General features: G+C 41.2%; 1 protein-coding gene across 8 annotated transcripts in view; it reads left to right on the forward strand.

The window, feature by feature from the left end:
- ZBTB44 (zinc finger and BTB domain containing 44) overlaps positions 1–15945 on the forward strand; it is a 37083-nt gene extending 21138 nt beyond the window's left edge. For 2 of the 8 annotated variants that reach the window (XM_080357876.1, XM_080357875.1), the window contains 4 exons: positions 229–313; positions 4776–4939; positions 7224–7524; positions 9505–15506. In XM_080357876.1, the coding sequence (XP_080214002.1) occupies positions 229–313; positions 4776–4939; positions 7224–7524; positions 9505–9787 (833 nt within the window). In that variant the 3' untranslated portion in view covers positions 9788–15506. Of the gene's footprint in view, positions 1–228; positions 314–4775; positions 4940–7223; positions 7525–9504; positions 15507–15836 lie in introns of those variants that run through there. The other 6 variants (XM_080357877.1, XM_080357878.1, XM_080357879.1 and 3 more) reach the window with 6 other exon arrangements.
- Positions 15946–23093: the final 7148 nt, after the last annotated feature.

Below are 23093 nucleotides of genomic sequence, written 5' to 3' on the forward strand. Positions count from 1 at the left end.
TTATTGAGTGGTCCATTTACTGGATAATCTGTGCACAGGAGAGATCAATTTGGAACGCGTTGCTTCTGGGTTTTCTAAATGGTTTTCTCAAGACAGTTTAATATCTTACCACCCAGGAAGCAGTGTCTGTCAGAGATCTGGGAAAGCAAGCTTCATGTGTATTCACCTGTCCCCCCAGTCCTTTTTCAACACTTATTTGCATTAAATTGCCCTTTTTTCTTTGCCTAGGCTCAATAGACGAGGGGGTTACGGAGGGATTGCCCACACTCCAAAGTACCTCTGGCACTAACGCTCATGCAGATGACGACGATCGGTATGTACCAATGTAATGTGCAAACTGTTCTGCAGCAAGTGCTGTGCTGTAATTAACCCACCCAGCCTTAATCCCAAAACATTTAGTTGTTCCTACATCTACTTCTCTGTGTTGCTCAAAGTACGATCAGTGCCTGAAGGTTCAGATGCGTTAGAAGAATGGAGGTGATGAAAGTTGGAATTTGCTTACTTGTCGCTTTTAATTTCCTGTCTATTTCCAGGCAACACTGATGAAGAAAGATGTTAATGTTTTTGCTGTTTCTCCCTCACTGCTCTTGATTAATAAATAAAACCCCTCAGTCTTTACTGTGAAACAGGTGTGGTTGGTGTATGCGTGCTAAAGCTGACGTAAAGCCACAAAAGCAACAAAATGAAAACAAGAACCTAGTCTTGGCTTTACCAGACGTTGCCATAAACCACAGAACAGGCAGAGCAGCCTTAAATCTCTTCTTCCAAACTTTGGGCGCGTAGCTTCATACCAAGATGCTGTGTATCACTTACTGTAAATATTTAGCCGTCTTTTGCTGTGCCGAGATGAGCGATTTATTAAGGGAATCCCTTATAAGGGAAGGCTGGCAGAGAAAACCCAACTAAAATGGGTCTGTTTGGTCAAAGATGTATCATAGTTCTGTTAAAGAAAAAGAAAAAAACCCACAACTGGTTTGACTTTTATTACTCTGCTTTTGTGATATGTGCCCGGTGTGGTGTATAGCTAGCTATTCCCTTTCTAAGCAGAATTTTTGAAGTATTGGCAAGCTGGCTTTTGCATAGTGTTTTGTTAGACAAGCGAGTCTGAGGAAGGAGTGTGAACCTTTGGGAGTTGTTCCAGAAACTGTGTCAAGTGAAACTCCCTATAGAGATAACTATCAAGAGTGGCATTTTCATAGCTCATAAAATCTTTGCTGCCATTGCCTTCTAAAACCTTTCCCATTGTAGGATTAAATCTGAAGGGAAAATAACCACCTAGATAAGATATTTTGTATGACATAGGAGATTTTATCTATCTGCTAACAAATCTCAGTGTGAAAATAATACTCAGCACATAGGGTTTGAATTGATAGTGGGAGCACATATTACATTAGAACTAATCCAGGTTTTTAAAGCTATAATTCTAGAGTCAAGTGGCATACGTATTTTCAGCAGTGGATTATTTCAGAAATTTCCTATAACATTGGAGAGCTCCAGCACAAATTGCATAGAAAATTCAAAATATATAAAATCCTTTAAACACACTGTGGAAATAATCATAAATATTTCAGAATTTACGATGTCTTATCTCTTGATTTTCTGCGTTAAAGAATTAACACAATTAGTTGATCCTCCTCCATAATCAGTATTTCATAAACAGCAGGTCACATGTAATTGTCAGCTTAAGAGGCACCCAGGAATCTGTTTGGTATTAAACCTACTCTTTCACAGTGAAGTCTGATAAATTTTTTCTCTGATATTTCACATTTGGGTTGTGATACACTTTTCTAACATCGATCTGTAATTCAGCCTTGGCTGGTTTAACCGTCTCTGTGACAGTTCGTGGCTGCGTTTGAAAGGGAGTTGCAAAGGCTCAATTATAAAAGGTCTCTCTGATCCAATATAATGAGAACTTTCACTTCTCTAAAGTAATTGTATTTACAAAGGGAGAACATTTGTAGCTCACTGAGCATTGTGGCTTTCACATTTGTCAGAGTTTAGTTCTGCATAGTTAAATATGTGTATCATCTCTTGGTGAAAAGTGGAAAAAATTGCGAGAAGAGTATTTTACAGTGAAAACACTTTAAACCTATCTCTTTAACTAGTTGTTACAGAAATTCTGAGATGTTAGATGAATCTCAACTGTTAAATGCCACATTTATCACAAATTGCAAGTCATAAAAAGCAGAGTGTATTTGGGGAAAAAGAAGCAGGGAAGAGAAAATATGATTGTGTTTCAAATGTAATTTCTTCATTGTGCTGCGGTCCACGGTTATGTCACCAGTAGGTATTTCAGCCTGCTTGCAGTGTAAGGATGGAACAAGGCATGCCGTCACTGGGAGCTAGAGAGCCTCTGCATCCCCATTTTACCTCTTTTAACCAGCCTGTCTCATCATGAAGCTTTTAGGGAGGAAAAAAACCCTTTATTTTAAATTTCTTCTAGGGAGGTTGTCCCCGTAGCACTTCTCCTTTCTCCCTTTATCACCCGGGCCCTGCAGCTGTTACTTCTGTTGCACATACCTTGTGAACATTTTAATTGTGAATTCTCCAGTGAGCAGAGCACAAGGAACGTATTTGCCATGTATCTTTTCACAGCTCTCCAGGACCCTACTGTATATAAAATAAGTGAAGGACAATACAATTTCTTCCAAATTATTCCAGTTCCATGTGAGACCAGAAATCCTTCTGGGTTTTACAGGCTGATTGATACTAAATTCCTGCAGGAAAGTCTTATATCTTGTTTATATCAAGAGGTGCCTGGTGCTTTCTCTCTCCATATAAATTTTACAATTGGAACTTCTGCCACCGAGACCCATCATTGACTCAGAATTCAGGTACCCAGTTTTCGCAGCTGTATTGACACCCATTTCCAGAGTAAACAGAGACAGCTAAGGTGTTGGTTTTAAAGAGATGATCCTAGTTCTTGTCCTGCTATACTGATCCGGTCTGTGGATTTTTTTTGTATGATGTGTAGGAAAATGTATTTGTGCAAACTGCACATTTCATCCCTGTGAGCATTAGAAGTCCATAAATTCAGCCTAACCTTGAAGCCAACAATCTGGGCTCAAGATGGAAGCAGACCAGCAAAAGGGTTTGTTCAGTTAAGAATACCTTCTGACCATGTGCAACAGGAGACGTCCTGGTACTATTTCTCAATACATTTCAGACGCTACAGTTTATTAAAACTAAAATTGCGTTCAGGGTCAGAGCAGTGACATCTCATCTGCCATCAGGCTGCGAGCAAGCTGAAATGACTATTTCAACAAAAAATATAGACCTAAATGCTCAGGAAAGGGAAACCTCAGGTAAGTACAAACTCCTGTTGTTCTTATGTTTGTACCAGCAAATTTGTTTTTATTTCACTACGCCCTTTAGCAAAGCAAGTTCCTTGCCAGAGGACTTGGATTATAGCACTGCAGTTCCCTTAAACAGTTTGCAGCTAGAGGCTATGGAGGAGCAATTACTCAGTTTTAAACAAATTACTTTGAAAGTTAAATTGTTCCTTTATTATCATCTGTGTGCTGTTTTTTAAATACAGCGTTTGAGGTGTTCTCGTAGAGCCAATTGAAGCAGACAAGGAGCAAGTTTTGATTAATTAGATTAATATTTTAAACTTAGAAATATATAATTGTAGATACACAGAATCACAAAATGTAAGGGATTGGAAGGGACCTCAAAAGCTCATCCAGTCCAATCCCCCTGCCGGAGCTCTCTGATAGGTCATTCCCTAACTTATACTGGAACATGGGGTTGTTCCTGCCCAGATTCAAGACTTTACACTTGCCCTTGTTATATTTCATTAAATTTTTCCCTGCCCATCTCTCCAGCCTGTTCAGGTCTCTGATGGCAGCACAGCTTCCATTGTCAGCCACTCCTCCCAGCTTGATGTCATCAGCAAACTTGCTGACAGTCACTCTATTCCCTCGTCCAAATAATTGATAATTATATTGGCTAACATGGGCCCCAGCACTGCCCCTGAGGCACTACACTAGATCCAGGCCTCAACTGGACTCTGCCCCATTGACCACGACTCTCTGGCTTCTTCCCTTCAGCCAGTTCACAGTCACCTCACTACCTGGTCATCCAGTCCGCACTCCCTCAGTTCAGCTGTGAGGATGCTGTGGGAGACTGTGTCAAATGCCTTACTCAAGCCAAGGTGGATCACGTCCACCGCTCTGCCATCATCCATCCACTTTGTTATGTCCTCATAAAAGTCAATGAGGGTGGTCAAGCACGACTTCCCCTTGGTGAGGCCATGTTGACTGCCCCTAGTGACCCTCTTATCCCTGATATGCCTTGAGATGGCACCAAGGAGAAGTCAATACTAATGTTTTCTCATTGAACTTGGATTGAAATGGAAATGAATTGGCTTTAATTTCATTTGTAAATATCACTGAAGCTGCAAAATACTCCTTGGCTTTTTCATTTGCTCAGTTCCTTAAATTCTCCCTTGGGGACTGTTTGCAGATTGTAAGTCATCGATATGCTTGAGAAAATGCCCATGCCTGGAAAATAAAGTTAAGTTTGCAGCTGGTGCTCAGACCTGTTACCTAAAGAAGCAGAAGCTGGAGGTTTTGTTCAGATGCAGGTCAGACACATTGCTGTGGAGCCAGAGATTTCCAGCATAAATACAGATCTCACCAGAAGTGCGAAAGGCCGCTCTTTTTTCTTCTTCTCATAAAAATGTATCCCAGATTCAGATTTCCATGGGTGAGACTTCTTAATTATTTTTTTCCTCTAGCTTGCTTGTAAATCAGTGAATTTTTTCTTTGTAGTTTGGAGAACGTTCAGTACCCCTACCAACTCTACATTGCTCCTTCCACCAGCAGCACAGAGAGACCCAGCCCCAACGGTCCGGACAGACCTTTTCAGTGCCCAACCTGCGGGGTCCGCTTCACTCGCATTCAGAACTTAAAACAACACATGCTCATCCACTCAGGTAAGAAACTCATTTATAGACTCACAGAGGTTTTGCTCACTGTGCAGCAAATATAGTAATGTGATTCTTTTTTCATCGCCTGCCAAGTGCTTCAGAATTATTTCAGAAAGATTAGGTAGAGGTATGTCTCATCGAATGCTTGTTTTGATACATCAAATCTGACTGATAGCTCTGCTCGCGGATGATTAGCATTTGTGTGGACTGAAAAAATTCTAATTGCCTGAAACTCATCAGAGTAAGCCATTTTCATGATAAAGACTTGAGATGAAATAAAGTGTACTTGGCTTTTTTTTATTATGGATTATTGTGGATTGAAATTTTTCCTCTTATGTGTAATTGTCTGCTGTGTTTTAGAAGAGACTTGCATCCATAAAAGAATATTATCCATCTTATGTCCTTGCATTGAAGAATGTTGTATGACTTTGGATCTCAGAATTTTTGGAGGGATTGCAGGACAACTGAATTGGTTTGATAATCAGTTTAGCTACTACACATAGTACAGGTAGCAAAAGGTTTGTTGAATGCCTCCTCTGAGTCGTGATATCCCTAATGGTCGTGATAACTCCTAATGTATTTGCTATCAGTGTTTTTCAAGACTTGTCAGCATTATCTGGCAATAGTCTTGATATTTTAATGAATGAAGAGGATATTGAAGGGTTATTACACATGAGTGCTAAGCCTCATGGTTTAGCACCTCCTGGTTTGAGCTTCACTCTTACCTGCACGTAGATGCTGTACCATTTTTGGGCAGAGCAACCACAATTGTCAAGGTGTCATTTTTTCACTGTCAGCCATTAGTTGTCAAACCCCTTCAAGGAAAAATGACCGTATGATGTAATAATCTGTATTTAATACTTAAAAAAGCAAACTGTATGGGCATATTGAGTGTAAGATTATCCCAAGCCAGCTCCGAAAGTCTTAACTGGCAGACAGACTTCAGCAAAGCATCTTTGGCCAACCTACCGACTAGCAACCCCTGGGCAAAGTTGGGAGAGATTCAAGTGGCTGTTTTAGAGTAATTAGCATGCAAACGAAGCTCTCACAACTTGTAAATGTTGAAAGTGTTTTCACACAAGCAAAATGGCTGAAGAGATTTTCCTCAAGCTATCAGAGGAAATAGATGCCCTTGGACAGTAGGAAAGCATGAAAAGTTTTAGCTCTGCAAGACAATATTCTCATATATTAACTTGTTTTCACGTGCTTAACGAGGAGTTTTGGTGTAACCTTAACTACAGCTTTCTCTGTATAAAAGCCCCAATTAAAAGTTCAGCTCCCGCTTTGAACATAAGGAAAGCAGAGTGAAAGGCTGGTGGAATTAACAGCCTGGACTGATGCACATTCAGCCTTTTGAAAAAACCTTTTTTATTCCTTGACAGCCCTGTTATGAATAGAGCTCCATATTCCAGATTCTTAGCCTCATGTTTGGATTCCACACTTTCTGGAGCTCAGGCTTTTTATTAAACCCTCACTTTTTGGTGATTCAGTCTTTTATGCTGCAATAGTTCTGTTTGGGTGTGATTACATACTCTCAGCCACTACTGCATGTTGCAGAGCTCTTACATTTTAGGGTTTTCCTAGTGCCTGTAATAAATGAAAAGTGAATGAGTAACAGAATTCCTAACTTAATACAAGAAAAAAATGAGAGGCATGAACCTAAACTGTCTTAGAGAGCTGTCTGTCATGCAGAGTTGCTGAAAATTCTGGTATAGAAAGGTTCCCACGCAATATAAAGGCCGTTAACTTCACCCTTTTATCACCATTCCTGCTGCATTACAGGGGTGTCCTTGTGCGCGCAGTCCCCCTGCCAGAACACTTCTCCGAGGCCAAAGGCAGCCAGAAAAAGACATTGCAATTAAGGGTAGTCTGATAATTGCATTGTTGGGAACCAGTCTGGCACAAGAATCTCCCGAGATCAAAGGAGTTCAAAGATGGTTTGAGGTGACTGCTGCATCGGATGCTTTTTGGCTGTGGCTCAAGATCATAACCATAGTATAATCCATAGAGGCTCATGTTCATTTTAAACTGCTGGGAAGAAGACATGTAAGCATTAAGGACAGGTCACGTTACTATGATATCTATTGGCAGTTGGTTCTGAGAAAGTGTTGTTCTGTTCTAGTCGCTTCTGCCATTCTAAAGCTAACCAGAGTATTTCTTCCTAAACCAGCGCCTTGCTGTGACTGCCCACAGCTGCTGTCCCCTCGCTGTTAGAAATCTGGAAGGGTTTTGCCAGTGACCTCTCATTACAAAAGGTGAACGTTTTTTGTTTTTGCTCTCTCTTCCGCAGGCATTAAACCATTTCAGTGTGACCGCTGTGGGAAAAAGTTCACCCGAGCTTACTCGCTAAAGATGCATCGCCTGAAGCACGAAGGTAAACGCTGTTTCCGCTGCCAGATATGTAGTGCCACTTTCACTTCCTTCGGGGAATATAAACACCACATGCGGGTTTCCCGGCATATTATCCGCAAGCCTCGGATTTACGAGTGCAAAACATGTGGCGCCATGTTCACCAACTCTGGAAATTTAATCGTTCACCTGAGGAGCTTGAACCATGAAGCGTCAGAGCTAGCAAACTACTTCCAGAGCAGGTGAGGTGCACAGCAAAAACCTAACAGGGAAACTTGCCTTTTTTTTTTCGTTTTTGCCTTTTTTTTTTCCCCCTAAACCATCTTTTCCTGCTTTCAGGGCAGCCTGCTGTGCCTCTCATCAGGTTGCCAGCTAATTCCAGTCAAATTCATTCTTGCGCCACTGTCTGTTATATCTAATCTGTCTTACAGCATTAAAGCTATATAAGAGGGCACTGAAGAATCGAGTGAGATGTGCAAGCTGCTTCTGGGCTACTTAATTTCTCCTTTCAGTAGTATCTGCGGGCAGGCTAATGGTGTTAAACCATAGCACTATATACAGTACTACCTGTGGAGTTCTGTGAACGATTGCTATTCAAAATCTTGTACATAGCCTGTTCACTTCTATAACAATTAGACTTATTACTTCATTTTAAGCACTTGCTTGATGGTGGATATTGCAGAAGGATTGCATGACTCCATACCTTCTCTTTTTCCATTTTCTAGGTAACATGTTACTAAATGCTCAGACTAACAGGGTTTGAATTAGTAAGGGCCAGTTGGACATTTCTTGTTTATCAGGACAGAAAAGACTTGGCATATCTCACAAATGCGCTTCGCTGAAGACTATTTGAAGTGTTCTGAGGCATTAGACCAACACTGTATTCTCCTATTGAAATTAATATTTGTAACCGATGGAATTTGAGATAGGTAAATTAGAGGAAGATAGATCTCACAGCTCTTAAATCTATAGAGAGAGTGCAGCTTGGTGTGTGTAAGTCACCTCTCTTCAGAAATGGAAAAGAAATGTATTGTAAATGTTATGGCCTCTGCAAACCATCCCTTGTGATTTCTAGACATTATGCTTTTTCTCCTGCAAAACATTTCAGCATTTTGTTCTATTTGGTTATCTCAGAATGATGTAGGTTGAAAAAATTGCAAAACAAACCAGGAAAGCCAATCACTGTCTTTCCAACAGAATATTGTTTAAAAGTATAAGTGCTTCATAACTGTGGGTTTACGCAGTTCTTGTTCTTAGAGCTTGTGCCAAAACTAGAGCAAAAGCTCTAAGGGATGATGCTGTGACTGGTAAGCACTTTATCGTTGATATCAAATTAAAATCAGATTAAAGTATGTGACTTTAGTTGTCTATAGGCCTTCCTTTATTTTGAATTTGCAAACACTAGGTTTAGCATAGTTGATAGCGAATTTGGGGTTGAAGCAGTGAATGCTGCTGTAGTGGAAGAAAACGGCTGCTTTTAAATTGATTACAAGTATAATGCATGTACTTACCTCAAGTACAAACGTGTCTGGTGCTGAAAATTTGCTAAGAAATTTTGTTTTGCCTACGTGCTCTTGCTCTGAAAATACTCTTGGTAGATTTTCTTGGGATATGCTTGGTAAGACTAAGTTAAAGAAGTACTGTCCAGAAAGGCCTGAAATGGGAAGGAAATGCAATTCTCTTCTTTTCCCGGTGGTGTGATACGTGTCCACATCACAGAACGCTGCTGCACTTGGCTTTTTTTCCTTGTGCTTTCAGCAGAACCTTTGCTTCCTCGCCTCACGCTTCTGTTCGCAGCCCGTCCGCTCTGAGCAGTGCTGCCCGCATCTGTGCCAGCGCTGAACCCATTCTTGTGTCTATTTTTAAAGGTTGTGTGCTCCCTTTTTTTTCAATGAGGTTTTCAGTGCCATACGACGTTCCAGACATTAACTTTCATTCTCGTCAAGGTGATACAATCTAAATAGTAAGAAGTTGCTGTGTAGGAAATACGGGTGCACAACAATGCAAAATAGATGCCTTGGAATAAATGGTCTGCATGTTTAAATGAGGACCAGGTTATAGTGCTTAGTGAAGTGTGTCACTGCAATGATCTTAGAGCAATGTGAAATGAATACCTTTGTTCTCTGTGCAATGCAGTGTGTGTAGCTTGTGTGATACAACTGATATTGCTGATGTTTGTGTGAGAAATGACATTTCTCTTCTGTCCTTTGCCCCTCTTCTAGTGACTTCCTAGTACCGGACTACTTAAACCAGGAACAAGAAGAGACCCTCGGGCAGTATGAGCTAGGGGAGCATGGCTTTGAAAGCAACTCTTCTGTCCAAATGCCTGTCATTTCACAGGTGTCGTCAACTCAGAATTGTGAAAGCACTTTCCCCTTGGGGTCTCTGGGTGGGTTGGCAGAGAAGGAAGAAGATGTGCCAGAGCAGCCAAAGACTAACGCCACTGCTGAGGCAGCCGCAGGTGACCCTCCGAAACCGGAGCTGTCAGCGATCACTATTGAATAATTCATGGTTTGGTTTCATTTTTGTTCTTTGGAAAGTGCCTGTGTTTGGTCCTGTACATTTTAATTTAATTTTTTAAAACGAAAGTGGGGAGATTTTCCCTTTTTACTTTGTAAGCTATGGTTTAAACGGAAAACTGCAACAGATGTTACATTATTTTTCATGACTGAATGATCACTTCTGTGAAAATATTTAAGACTGAATGCACAAAAAGAACCTGTCAGAACATCATGGAAGCTGTGATACACTTCTAAAGAAGAACAGCCGATTCAGATCACTTTAACTATTTCTTCTTCCACAGTTAGAGCAGCTCATTAAGTTTCTCTTGCTTCTGCAGGCCCTCTGGTTAAGGGAAAGAAATCAGAGGAAACCTTTTTAAAATGACAAACAAAAGGATGCATTGGAAATCATTGTTGAGCAGTTTTGACTAGTTTTGAGTGGATGCTTTAATCTTCTGCATAAAAAAATGACACTTCCTATCTCGGTGCCTGCTGTTGTTTCAGAACGCTCACTGCAACTCTTTGCTTGGAAACGGTAAGCGTTTTGGAAACCAACAGCCACACGCTTTTTAAAAACACATCGTCCCTTTTCATCTCAGATGGGTCCATTTCGACAAACCCAAGTGATGTCATGCCACGTATTCCTACTTCTTATATTCCAGTCCTTTTAGAAACTGCTTGGTCAATAACTGATTTGCCCATCCAAGGTTAAGCGTGGAAACGCTACGGTCAGGAAAAGTCTGCTGGTGCATAGTGAATTGAGGACGGTAGAAAAGTGTATATCCGTGCAAGCCTGACAAATATCTCATGACTGTATCTTGCTGTAGAAGGGGAAACACATCTGAAAATGAAGGTTTTCCCAAGCTGAAATTCTTAAATCACGGCCAGGTTGCTTGCAGTTCTGGTCACTTCCCCCTATCACATATACTGTATTTTTACTAATCTCCAAAAGCTAGCTAGAGGGAGTTTACAGATGGGGAAAAATGAGCTCTTTTGTGCATTATTGCACATTTTTTTTTGTTTATACATATGCATGTATAGTCTCTGAGATTTTTATTAGTCTGTTTTGGACAAAATAAGCAATTTATTCTCTTTAGAGGCCAACTTTCTAACCCAACAGGGGGTTGTTTACAAAAAGCCTATATAGCAATGATGAATTATTCCTGTTTCAGAACATTTTAAATCCTTGCCAACTCGGTTTATTAAAGGCCATTACTCCAGCTACATACACAGCTCAAGTAAGCAATAAATTGAAAGATTTGCAATTTCATTTTTCCATATTTAGAAAAAGCTGCAAATGCAGGGTGTGGGATTTTCAGCGCAGCAAGTCTTGTTTTGTCGAGGCTGTTTGGGCTACGGCACTGCTTTGAAACCTAAATTAGGAAATACATTAGGAGCTTTGTGATTTTTCTTATTGCTTCTGAAATTAACTCAGTGTTTGATGCCAAATGCCTATCGCCTGCAGATGACGTGCCGAGCGAGTGGGCGTTGATCTTAGTATTCCAGAGGCATCGTCTCCTCCCTTAGTTTTGGTTTTTCTTTTTTTAAATTGCTCTGTTCTGTCCGGTTTCGTTTTACATGAACATGAGGAGGAAATACGACCGATAGAGAAAGGTTGCTCACGAAGAAACAGAAGACACAAAAGTCTTATTATATTGCAAGATCAATTTGTATTCAGTTAGCTTAGGCAGCTCCGATACTCGCTAGGTCCACTAGTAATAGCCAACTTTTGTAAGGAAAAGCCCTTTGGAAAGAGCTTTCAGTGACTTTAACAATTTTTCTCTGCTGTGTTTTAGGTAAAACCCACACTTGGTAGTTAAATAGAGTGAAAACAGTTGGGATTTAAGGCCTTTCCAAGTTACTGGAATGAAGTTTCTCCACCAGATCCAAAGGGTGTTTTAGAAACATACTGCAAAGAAGTTCTCTGCCACAATCCAGTCTTGTCTGTCTTAAAAGGGCTTGAAGGAAAAATTCTTTCTTTGGGGATACTGTACTGGAATTAGTCCAGTGCCTATCGATGGGCTGAATTTAACAACCAGTTCTCTTCCACTCTGATTTCTGTAGCTGAGAAGCCAGTGAGACAAGACAATGCCTTTTGCAGTCTTATCCTGAATTATAGGGCCGTGACACTGAACTCAAATACCTGATTTTCCTTCTTTTCTGATAAGCATTACTCGACTTTGCAGGTGTATGAAGATCCTTTGTGATTGATATAGTGAAAAGCCCTTCACAAAGAAACACATTTCCAGACTGTACAGGTGTGTTAAACAAAGGTGCTCAGGTGTAGATGGACATAATCTGTTAGAATCTGGTAATTTTCACCCATTAGATATTTTGCTAATCAGTTTATCGGTGAGGAGATGTGCAAATACAGAATGGACATATCTGGATACTGGATTTTTAAGACTTAGAATTTTGTGTCAGAAGGCGAACTGCTTTCTAAATACCAAAGAGAAGGGGAAAACAAAAGTTAAAAAGACTTTGTAGCTCTAATCTGTTCTTTTTTTGAAAAGAAATTAGTATCATTAACTGTTAACACCTTGGTACAAGAGTTTCATTGTTCACTGCGCTGCGATACACATTATCCTTTCAACCCTGTAATCTAAGTGTAACATCTTAATTTAGTTCTCCCTTTTCAGACTGATTCAACTGCAGGAACAGTAGAGTTCTTAGAGGATTTTGTGTGTTTGTTTAGTTTAGAGTTGAGTTTACTTGTTAATTTTCCTGTTTGTGTTTCCTGTTAATATCACTTATCTCCATAGAAGTGAACACAGATTAAATACAAATTCTATTTCTCCTCCCTAACTTGGTGGAAGTGTTCAGTTCTTTGAAATCCTGGTGTTCCTCACAGCAGAGATGTAAAACCATAGGACATCTTAAAACAGTCTCTATTGCCAGTACCCTAAGATTCCAAATTGAGTGAGACAGATATCTAAGTTAGAAGAAACTTGCCTTAAACTACACTTGGGATTAAACCTAATGCATACATTTCTTTCAGTACGTTATCAGAGGGTTCTGAACTCTGAGGGTTCTGGACTTCTGTATTCCTGCTTGACAAGGATCACAGAATCACAGCAGAGTTGAGATTGGAAGGCACGTTTGCAGGTGATCTAGTTCAACCCCCGTGCTCAAAGCAGACTCAGCCAGAGTGGCTCGCTCACTCCACTCAGGTCTTGAATATCTACCAAGCTGGAGACTCCCCGGGTGCACTGGGAAGCCTGTTGCAGTGTGTGACCTCCCTCCTGTATCAAAGGTTTTAGTGTGTTTAGCTGGGATTTCTTGTATTTCAGTTTGTGCAGATGCTCTGCTCCTTTCGGCATCTTCGTGGCCCTTACAAGTCATTCAGAATTTCTTCCAAATTGCCACGTGTGACCCATTGCAGCACTTTCTTTGTCAACAAGTCGTCTCCAAATTAATTCACAAAGCGATTTATGCCTTGCTTTTGTATAACCACCTCCCCCATGGCACCAGACTTTGGGAAATCCTTTCCTCACCCATTTATTTTGCAAGCAGAGTGCCTTCACCACCACAGAACTAGCAAGGTTCTGCCCTATGCCAGGGACCCGTGTTCTCGGAATCTGTGCAGGGTTTTTACTCCTTGCCTATTGTTTAGAGCAGTACGTCAGATGGGAACAATAGCGAAGGAAGGGATAGGGTTTTTCCTGAATTAAAGTGGCATTTGGGGAGAGAGGAAAAAAAATCAGAGGCTTTCTCTTTCCCCACCAGGAGTGGAAGAAAAAGAAAAAGATGTTTTAGCTGTGTGGGAAATTTGGCCAAGTTCTAAGGGTTTGTTTAGTTTTATTCGATGCAGGCACATAGCACAGCTCCCCTGGATACCCGGGGGGATGCTTACACATTCAGCAAATTAAAGCTCTCTGTCAGAACTGCTTGTCACTGTTCTTACACCACGTTAAAAAGAGATGTGTGTTCCTGATGATTTGTCTGTCTTAATACAGTTTGAGTTGGGTTGTCAGGCTCGCAGATACTACGGTCGTGTCTCTCATACTGAGAGATTAGTAGACTGGGCTATCGAAAATGGTTCTGGGTTCGCGTGTATCTTGAGTCTAGAAGGTGTGAATTTAAACTTTTTTAAAAAGTAATAGCTGCCAGTGCAGTAAAATATATTTTATAAGACTATGATCCCTATATGTCCCTTACGGGATGGAATTTTATTGTTTTTAAGCTACGGTTTAACGTTTTTATATGAGGGCTTCAGTCGCTTCTTGGTCGCTGGCTTTCCCCTCCAGCCCCAGGATGGAAGAGCACTGAGAATATTGCTGGTCTCTCTCCGAGACCAACCATGAAGCATTTTATATGCAAATAGAACGGGAGCTTTGCGCACCCTGCAGGGATGGAGAAAATGCAGATGCGGGAGCACCTGGTGCTCCTAGATCCATTGCAACTTCCACACCATCAGAATACAGAAAATAGCTAATTTTCATTCAGATCGATTACGTTCGAGTTTTGCTTACAAGGTGAAAACCCAGTTTTGCAGGGTTCTCATCTACATAATAAATTCCACAGCATCTCGATGACAGCTAATAGGGTTCAAGGCCGGATGGTGCCTCAGCCACATCAGAGGTCCCCAGTAAATAGAGTCGGTTCAAAGTATTTGAGGAAATGTACCAGAAAAAAGAAAACAAATGTGATTTTATTTTCCTTTTAATGCAACAGTACGTACTGCTCTGGGTTTTTGTTAACTCAATGTGTGCTATCACAGTAATTCAGTGGCCCACAGGTCTCAAATCTGGTTGCACTAAAATAAAAAGCCGGATCATTGTCTGGTGCTGCCAGCCTGTGTGGCAACTGGACCTACAGTCTTCCTGAGGGTTGCTGCGGTGCCCAGAGGAGTGATTTTTGTTTAACCATTCGTTTAGCAGATGCATGCGTTGGATATTCTGACTTCTAGCCCTGGCTACACCAAGTTGTTGGACAGCTTCTTTGCCCCTGTTCCTGCAGTGCCTTCGTTCTAGGTGCTGCCCTACGGTGAAAACCCCGAGAGGGAAAAGAGTAAGCTGGAGTTACAAAAATGTGAATTAAATTATTGTTGGGCTTCTTTGTGCATTTTAGTAACAGTGAAACCCCCTTAACTGTGCCAGTCTCCGGTCACCAGCCGTATATCCAGTCGTCATCTCATCCACAGTACAGCTTCTCTTGTTGACGCTGGCCACAGCTAGATTACTTGGCATGTTTATTGACTTAACAGAATTGTTTTTTGGTTTTTGGTTTTGTTTTTTAATGTATACGATGTTTAAATACACTTCACATTTTATATAATACTATCTGGCTATTAGTATTTTTCAGGAACCATAGTTCTTGGTGGCTATATATATTTTTGTGACTTTTTTTGTAAACTAAGTGCCGTTTCAACGTTACAATCATTTTTAGAGTTATTGTAATCAATGTGAATATCATGTTTTTTCAAATCTGTTCTGAGCCTGTAGTGTTTGCTTTGTGATCATATGTGTAATGTATATATTCTGTATAGTTACATTGTATTGAAATACTAGCTTGTTTGATATAAGAAAAGTATGTATTGGGTACCTTTTTGCTAGCCTGGTTGTTTAATCTTTAAAAAAAAATGTTCTAAAATACAAAAAAAATCTCCAAACTGGTCCCATTATAGGTCAAAATTAAGGGGGGAGAAAAACTAGTTTTGAGTGTCTTTGGATAGAAACATGAAGCTAAGATTTTTCATTAAAATATTAATGTTTTATGGAGTATATCTTTGCTTTGTGTCGTTATTTAACTATGCCAGAGTTTGTCTTATAGTACCGAAGTCTCGCTTTGACCTTGCGTAAGAAGGTGCAACTCTGTTGCTGGAACTACATTCTCTTACAGCTTTTGCTTATAATTAGTCGCAAACTAGTTGAATATGAGGAGAACTCGCTGTTGCTGAAGCCGTCATTGGGAGGAAGGTAGTTTAAAACAAAATAAGCATTAATAAATGGTTGGAGAAGTTACATGAGTAAAGAGTATTAAGAATAAAGTACACGTTGCTGTTTAATTTTCCATTGTATATTACATTTCCTTTTGTTAATGTTCTCTTTTAGGCTGTATTCTGCAAAAGCGGTGGGGCCATCTTTTGAGCGGGGTTTTATTGATGGAAAGCCAGCCAAGAATGAGCCTAATCAAATCAGTCAAAGCTAGAAGATGTTTAAAAAGGACAGTAGACAGAGTCATCGCGATTGCAGCTGGGAGCTTCAGAATAGTCAAGAAAGTCATGGGACTTAAAATATACCTCTGCTGTTTCTGGCAGCCCTTGCAATTAAATTGATTTGCCTCCTACGGACTCAGCTGGAACGCTGGCTGGATCAACACGTAGCTAGGGCCCAGGTAGGCAAATGGAAGTTTTGCAACTGCTTGGCCAAAATGATTATAACTCTGCACAGTAACCTGTATGAGTAACAAGCAGGCTGACACGATGAATACATTAGCAGTCAAATTTTTGTGTTCAGCCTGTGACCTGGGAGCAAAAACAAAAATGGAAAAGCATTCCATGGTGCAGATTAAGCAGCCGCAACGAACCTTGGATGGGGAAGGTTGAGAATTTCTAGATTCTTGAGTTCTTGTTTTCCTGCGGACCTTCTGCAAGGACAGAAGTATTTTATCAAAAGCATAATTGGACGAGGGAATATGTCTGGTGGGGGCTTTGGAGACAAAGTTTAAGATGTAAAGGCTTTGACTCTGCTGGTCTCCCCCAAAAGCAAGAATTTTGCTGCTTTGAAGACAGACAGACCCGGCTAGGAGTGTGCAGTGATGCTTAGCAGACCGTTACAAATCGAAAGCCTCTGTGACTGTATATGAACATATACTATCAGAAAGCCAAGGCAAGGCTGCTCCATACGTACTCTTGATGGATAGTGAGGTCCAGACTAGTGACTCGAGCAGATTTTTCCAAAGCGCAACCACATGTTTTAGTATGAAACATCTTTTAGACGTCCTTAACAAAGCACTATTGAGATTTTTCCTGTAGCTTCCTTATAGCATATAAGCGTTTTATTCCTGACAATAATGAAATACTATTTCTCTTGCACAGAGGAGAGCGGCTGAGATTGAACTCATAGCTCCTGAGAATGTAGTAGAGCAGGGAACAGAGTTCTCCCAGGGCTTACCACACCATTCCTACGTATGATATCCTGGTGAAAATGAAGCTGCTATGAGAAACCTGGCTTGGATTATGTCTAAAGCGCTTTTTCACAAGCTGCTTGTGCACGCTGCATCTCCAGAGTCCCGAGCGTAACTCTGTCTTCACCATTCTTAGAGCAGAGCTCGCTGTGTGACCGTGAGCAAGCAGAGCAGGGTAAGTGTGTACGTGTTAGAGCCTCACTTACAGCTCAGACACATGTGGTTTGCAATCATTCTGGTTTTTGGGACCTGTTAACTCTTTTTTTCAGAGGAGACATCCCCTCTTAGAATAGCAGATTTACACTTTCTGATAGTAGGCCTGATTTTCCTAGTTGCTTTTCACAAATCCTTTAGAAATAGGCCACAGACACCCAGAGTGAAACCCCCTGTGTTTGAAAATCATTCTGAAGGCTGGAGTTAATGCCTTTGATCACGAGTTGCCTTCATGTCAGTCACAAGGTCTCCGGTGAAGATGAGAAAGCAGCTCATGGGGCATCAGTTTGTGTCTCTCACTTGAATCTTCACCTCTGATTGCTGAAATTTGAACTTGTGTCCAAATTTTGAAGTTAATGACCTAGGTGCTTTGCTCGACTGCGTGTTAATTTGCGTGGCTGTGCCACTATCACTCTTAGATACCACCCCCCCATTTCAAATACACTGATTGGCTTTATGTGGGAGTATCTTTGAGAATAGACCCACTTCATCTGGCTAAACTTCATTCTCAGTCTTCCATATGCCTGCATAAAGCAAGATGCCCTGGCCCTGCGTTTTGTAATACCCCTATCATTTGGAAGATAAGAGTTTTTTCTCACAAAGTACTGCTTGTTCCCCTGTACATGCACGCGCGCGCACACGCAATCTGTATGTGCTCATTCAGAAGGAATTTTGAACAACGAACACGCAAAAACATCGACAGACCAACTCTTTCCTTGCTGCTTCCTTGTAGAAGCGCCTGGTACTACTGTCTTTTAGCTTAAACCTGCAGCAAGAACCTTGATTCCCTTTTCTGTTAGCCCTTACAAACCTCTCGAGTTTGCCTCAGCTTCCTGCAATCCCGTGCTCATCTCTGAATAGCGTCTCCTCCACAGGGAGGCAGGACTTAGGGATAAGATATTAGTTGTAGGGAAGGAGATATATTTCGTGGTCTTGACAGGCTTTTTTGGGGGAGGTACTTCAGTGTATATTTCTCTTTAGATTTTTCTCTGTAGACTGACATTTTCCAGACTGTTTCTAAGAAAGAACAATGTCAGCTACAAACAGATTGCTGTTAAGTATAAAGTAGCATCGAATAAGTATAGGCAGTATTCATTTATGCCAAAACAAAGTACGGTCCTTAATTATTTGTTGGCTTAAAGCATTGATGTCTGCAGTGCAGTATAGCTTTCGAAAGACCTTGGGCATTTGTGCCTCTGAAAGACAGAAATCTAATGGTAAAATGGATCATCTGAATTCTTTGCAGGCAGCAGAGAAATCTGCCAGGTGAGTACAGCTCAAAGGGGAATCACCAGAGTGTTGGGAGATAAGCAAGGAGAGCGTGATGTGTTTGTGGGCTGGTGGAGGAGGTGACTCAATTGTGGATTGTGTGTGTAGGTGAAGGACATTTTGACGCACAAACACACAAGGAGAAATGATCCCGCAGGGTTTGATGCTGTATCACTGGAGGGTAACAGTCCCCTGGCTTTGGAAGAGCGAGGTGAATCACAATCCCTGTCCGCTTCAGCATTTAAATAGTCTGCTTTTGCAGAAAAGTGGTTAAATCACTCCTTAAGAGCTTACCCATTAGTGAACTTCACTTTTGCCAGTTGCTTCTCTGACTCAGCACAGTGTGTTTTATAGCCTGTGTATTAATGGGGTGCACAGAACTGGTTTTGGAGAGTTTATTTATGTGCATAAACAGACCCTTGCACTGCGTAAAACCAAACTGGAGAGAAAAGACACCAAAGCCCAGGACTAATAGGCAACAGAGCTCAGAAAACCAAAACATCTCACCAGGGTAGGACATCGTCTTCCCACAATTTAAATGAGAAAAATAGCAAAAATCCTAACAAACCCTTTTATATAACTTCAGCATTGCAGTGATCACTTTCAGGGTTGACGTGACAGCAATTATAAACAACAGTTACGCAACTGCCTTGTTGATTGAATTGAAATTAATACAGGGAAAGAAAAAGCCAAACAAAAAGTAATGGCTTTGGGTTGACTCGTTATGTTTTAAATAAATTTTAAAACGCTCAGGTCAGGCTCTTTTTCAAAAGTGTGCGCAAGCCCAGGGTGAAAAATCTCCTTGAAGAACATAGTGAACTGCTCTTAAAAATTCTATTTGTCTTAGAGGCAGAATTTTGTTTATCTTCTAAGGCTTACAGTTTCTTTTTTCCTTTTTTATCTGACAGTGAGGTAATTCAATATTGTAATTTTGCTCGAGTTCCTTCTACTTCAGAACTCGTTTTTAAAAGCTGTTTAACACATTGTGTCGTTGGGTATTGTGATTCCAGTGTCACCGATTGACGCCATGAGATGAGAAGGCCCATGTATGTGTTTGTGTGTGCACAGTATTTCCTCCGCTTGCCATCTGGCAGGCGTTCGGATGTTTTGGAGTGGAACTGAAGGTGACGAGGCTGCGTTGCACGGGCAGCATCTGGTATCTCAGAGCGGAACACTTCCTTACATTTGCTAGTGCTTGAGTTCACGTAAAGAAAACACGAGGAAATTCTTAGTCTAGCTGGCTGTACTAGCAAAGCCTGAGTCCTGTCTGTATCGTACAGGAGTTGTGTTCAGCTCCTTTTCTGCCATCTGTCTGACAGAGGTAGGATGCAATTACTGTTTGGTACCGTTAATGGATTTGTGCAGACATGAGCTAACCTCTTGGAATTAATTTGCTGTTGTGAGATGGGTGTGTAAAACAATGCCAGGGTGGATCTCTTATCACAGACAGGATTTCTCCTCTTGATTCAGGGAATAACGCACCCAGAAAGAGATGAGGAACAGGAATGAAATCTGTTTTTTCTTTGTTCCTCCTCACCTTTTCTGGCCTGGGTGGTAGGAGGCAGAGGAGCCTCCAGCTTGTCGCATCCACCGGGAGAGAAGAAAGCAGATTTTGGAGGCTCCTACGCAAGACGGGTTTGCTACACATCCCACTGACATGTGTGCTAGTGTGAGTCATCCGGGGAATTCACTGCCCTGTGCGCAACAGGTTCAGTGAGAGAAGTGCCAAAGAAAGCCTGTGGAATATCGCCTTTCCAAAGGCCACTTGTTGCGTTTCCAAAGGCCACTTGTTGCATTTCCAAAGACCGCTTCTTTACACTTGTCCTTCTGGGCAAATAATTTGGTGGTGTGTATTGTCCTTGGTGCGCTGTTAGGTGACAAACAGCGTGGTTTGTGTAGCCATCTCGTTGTCCGTGCTTTTCCTCCTTCCTTCTGTTGCTGTGGATTCTAAGGGAGCAAGGAAAAAGGGAAAGCTTGCCTGGCCTCTGACTTCTCTCCAAGCCAGAAATAAAGCCCTGGGAGGTTAAATTTTACATTTTGCTTAGCCTTCCCCTCTGGAGACATGAAAAGAATTATAGGAGTTTGATCTATAGTGTGGCTAGGCAGCTGTGATGGGTGCTTTATTAAAGTCTATAGCAATCGAGCTAACACAAACCAGAACCTTTCCCTGTAGCTTTGTGTAACCCTTTAAAAAGTGATGGATGTTTTTGCAGCAGGAGTGGGTGGAAATCGGTAGGTGAGGTCAAACTGCACAACATGATAACCAGAACAATTAATAGCACTTAATGTGAAATAGCAAGCTCTTGGCTCCTCGAATATTACGTAGTTTATAATCCAGGACAGATTGCCTTTAAAGTATGGCTCTTGCCAAAAAGGTGGCTATAGAGCTCTTGGTACAATAAAGCTGTTCCGTGGAGATGATCCTTTTTGCTGTCTGATGTCTTAAGTAGTTTTATAGCTACTGGTTTTGCCCCTCTTTGTCTCAGCATTGTAGGAGCAATAAATACAGCTTTGGGGGAGGGAGCTGGATTCCTTCCTTTGGAGAACTGGCAGCTGCACTGTCAGCTGAACTCTGGTTGGCAACGGTGCCTTTTCCATATCGGCTGCCATTGCTGCAAATTCACTGCATCAGCTGCAGAGCAGTCGCTGGGCATGATGCGTGTTTGTCTGTATTGCTGGCGATGGTGCCAGAAAGCCTGCAGCTTGAATTCCCATCTCAAAGTGGGTTTGCAGGACCTGTGTTCCTAAAAAGCCTGGTTGTGGGGTTTTTTTGTTTGCTGTCCAACGCAGAGACTCTGCACTGGATGTTGGGAGAGACAGCACAGTTTGACATATCATGGCACTTTTTCCTCTCCTTCAGTGCTATTTTGATCCTTTAATTAACCTGAGACATTCCATTTTCTAGATATCTCCTACTAGACCGGGCAGCTACTTATCTATCTTCTTCCCTAAAGCCAGAGAAGGAAGAATCAAAGCTCAGCTGCAAGAGGGAAAAATCAAACCACAGCAGGAAGAATCAAAGAGGAAGAGGCAATTCCTGCTGAACAAACATCTCTCTTACTAGGATATAAAAACACAACCTCCTGGATCTCCTTGCCATCTCAATCTTTTAGGCGTAAGTCCACACTCCGTCTCCTCATGCAATTACGTAGTGTTTTATGTGATGCTGTGTGCAATTATGGCTTTGTCTTACACAGGGTACAGCCACATCATTTCAGGGTTTCTTGTGAGATTGCACAGAAGTGTTCTAGTGCGCCTAAAGATCCTCATGCCCATAATAATTTTTATGCAACTGCATAAAATTCATTCCTGTAGGTTTTTTTAAAGTCAAGGATGTCAAATGCGTCCTCTTTTCTCATTAAAGCTAACTTTATTCCTAAACTCCTGAAGGAAGATGGGGGGAATGAAGACATGGAGTTCTGGTTTTCTAAAAGTGTCTTGGAAAGAAAATTACTGGATTATTGTAATTATCCCCAAAGCAAGAATCTAAAACCTGCAAAATTGGAAACTCATTTTCTCTACAACTTTTTAATTTAGAAAGTAACTTTCAATCTGAGTTGGTGGTTCATTTTGAAAAAGCAGGCTTTTTTTGACAAAATGCCTCTGCGATTTTGAAATTTCCTCCTGAAAACCTCTCAGATTTTTTTTTTTTTTCCATGACATACCTTGCTATTAAAGGTTTTCTTCTTGATTCGGAAGACACAGTAATTTTAGATCATTAACATTTTTCACAGAGGGGATGCAGATCCCTGTAGGACTCTGGCATAGCCCTTTGGCAGCCTCAGGAAGCCAGCTCTCCCTTACTTGCATTCAAGTCATGTTTGGTAATTTGGCTTTGGGGCAGAGGGGGTTTTGTTACGGCTTTGAAGACAAGGAAACAAACCCTTAGTTCTCCCTGTAAAAAACTAAAGGAATTGTGCTGGAACATAGCAGCTTGTTGTCTTTATTCTATTTATAGAAAACAACTATAATATCACTAGAGCAGGAGAGAGGCTGGACTTAGTAAATTGCATTAGCATATTGGAATAGTGTCCATAACGAAACAATCTGCTTAATTACCCCTAGGTCCAGCAGCCTTGAGTGAGAAAAAGCAGATTTTGCAAAAGTAAAACCAGTTCCGCTGTTACCTTTCCAGCCCACTGTCCTTAAACAAAGCAGTCACATCTCTGCGTAACCTTGTGGTGAATGAACTTCAAGTCTCTAAGCCAAGTCTGAATTTAGCTCGTGTTTTTTTATCTCCAGAGGTGTTTCATTAGCTCAATTACAAGTGACATGTTCCACTATGTGCTGCTGACTGAAGAAATTCAGCCAACCTAAATCTCTCTCCGTATAGAATCCAATTAACCTCTTACTCCCTCTTCCTTTAATCCCCTGTGCCTCATGCCTTGTTCACAGCCACACCTTTAAAAGAAGAGCAAAGGAAACGACCTGAGATAACTAAGTACTGAACAACTGAGGTATTTGTAATTGATGTTTTGGTTTTGCTGTTATAGTTCAAAAAGAGCCTGTGTTTTTTTTGTGATGATGTCCATCGAGCACAACCAACCATTTGGGCCAGGGTCTGTCGCTGGATTTGCCATATAGGCAAATAAAATGAAAGGCAGACGGCGATCCTCAGTAACACGTAGAATAGTCGAATATGTTGGATGCAACTGCTGTGTAACCACAGAGACCACCCAAGGACATCACTGTTGTTGTGA

Source organism: Nesoenas mayeri (genome assembly GCF_963082525.1).
Source record: "Nesoenas mayeri genome assembly, chromosome: 22".
NCBI classification, from domain to species: domain Eukaryota; kingdom Metazoa; phylum Chordata; class Aves; order Columbiformes; family Columbidae; genus Nesoenas; species Nesoenas mayeri.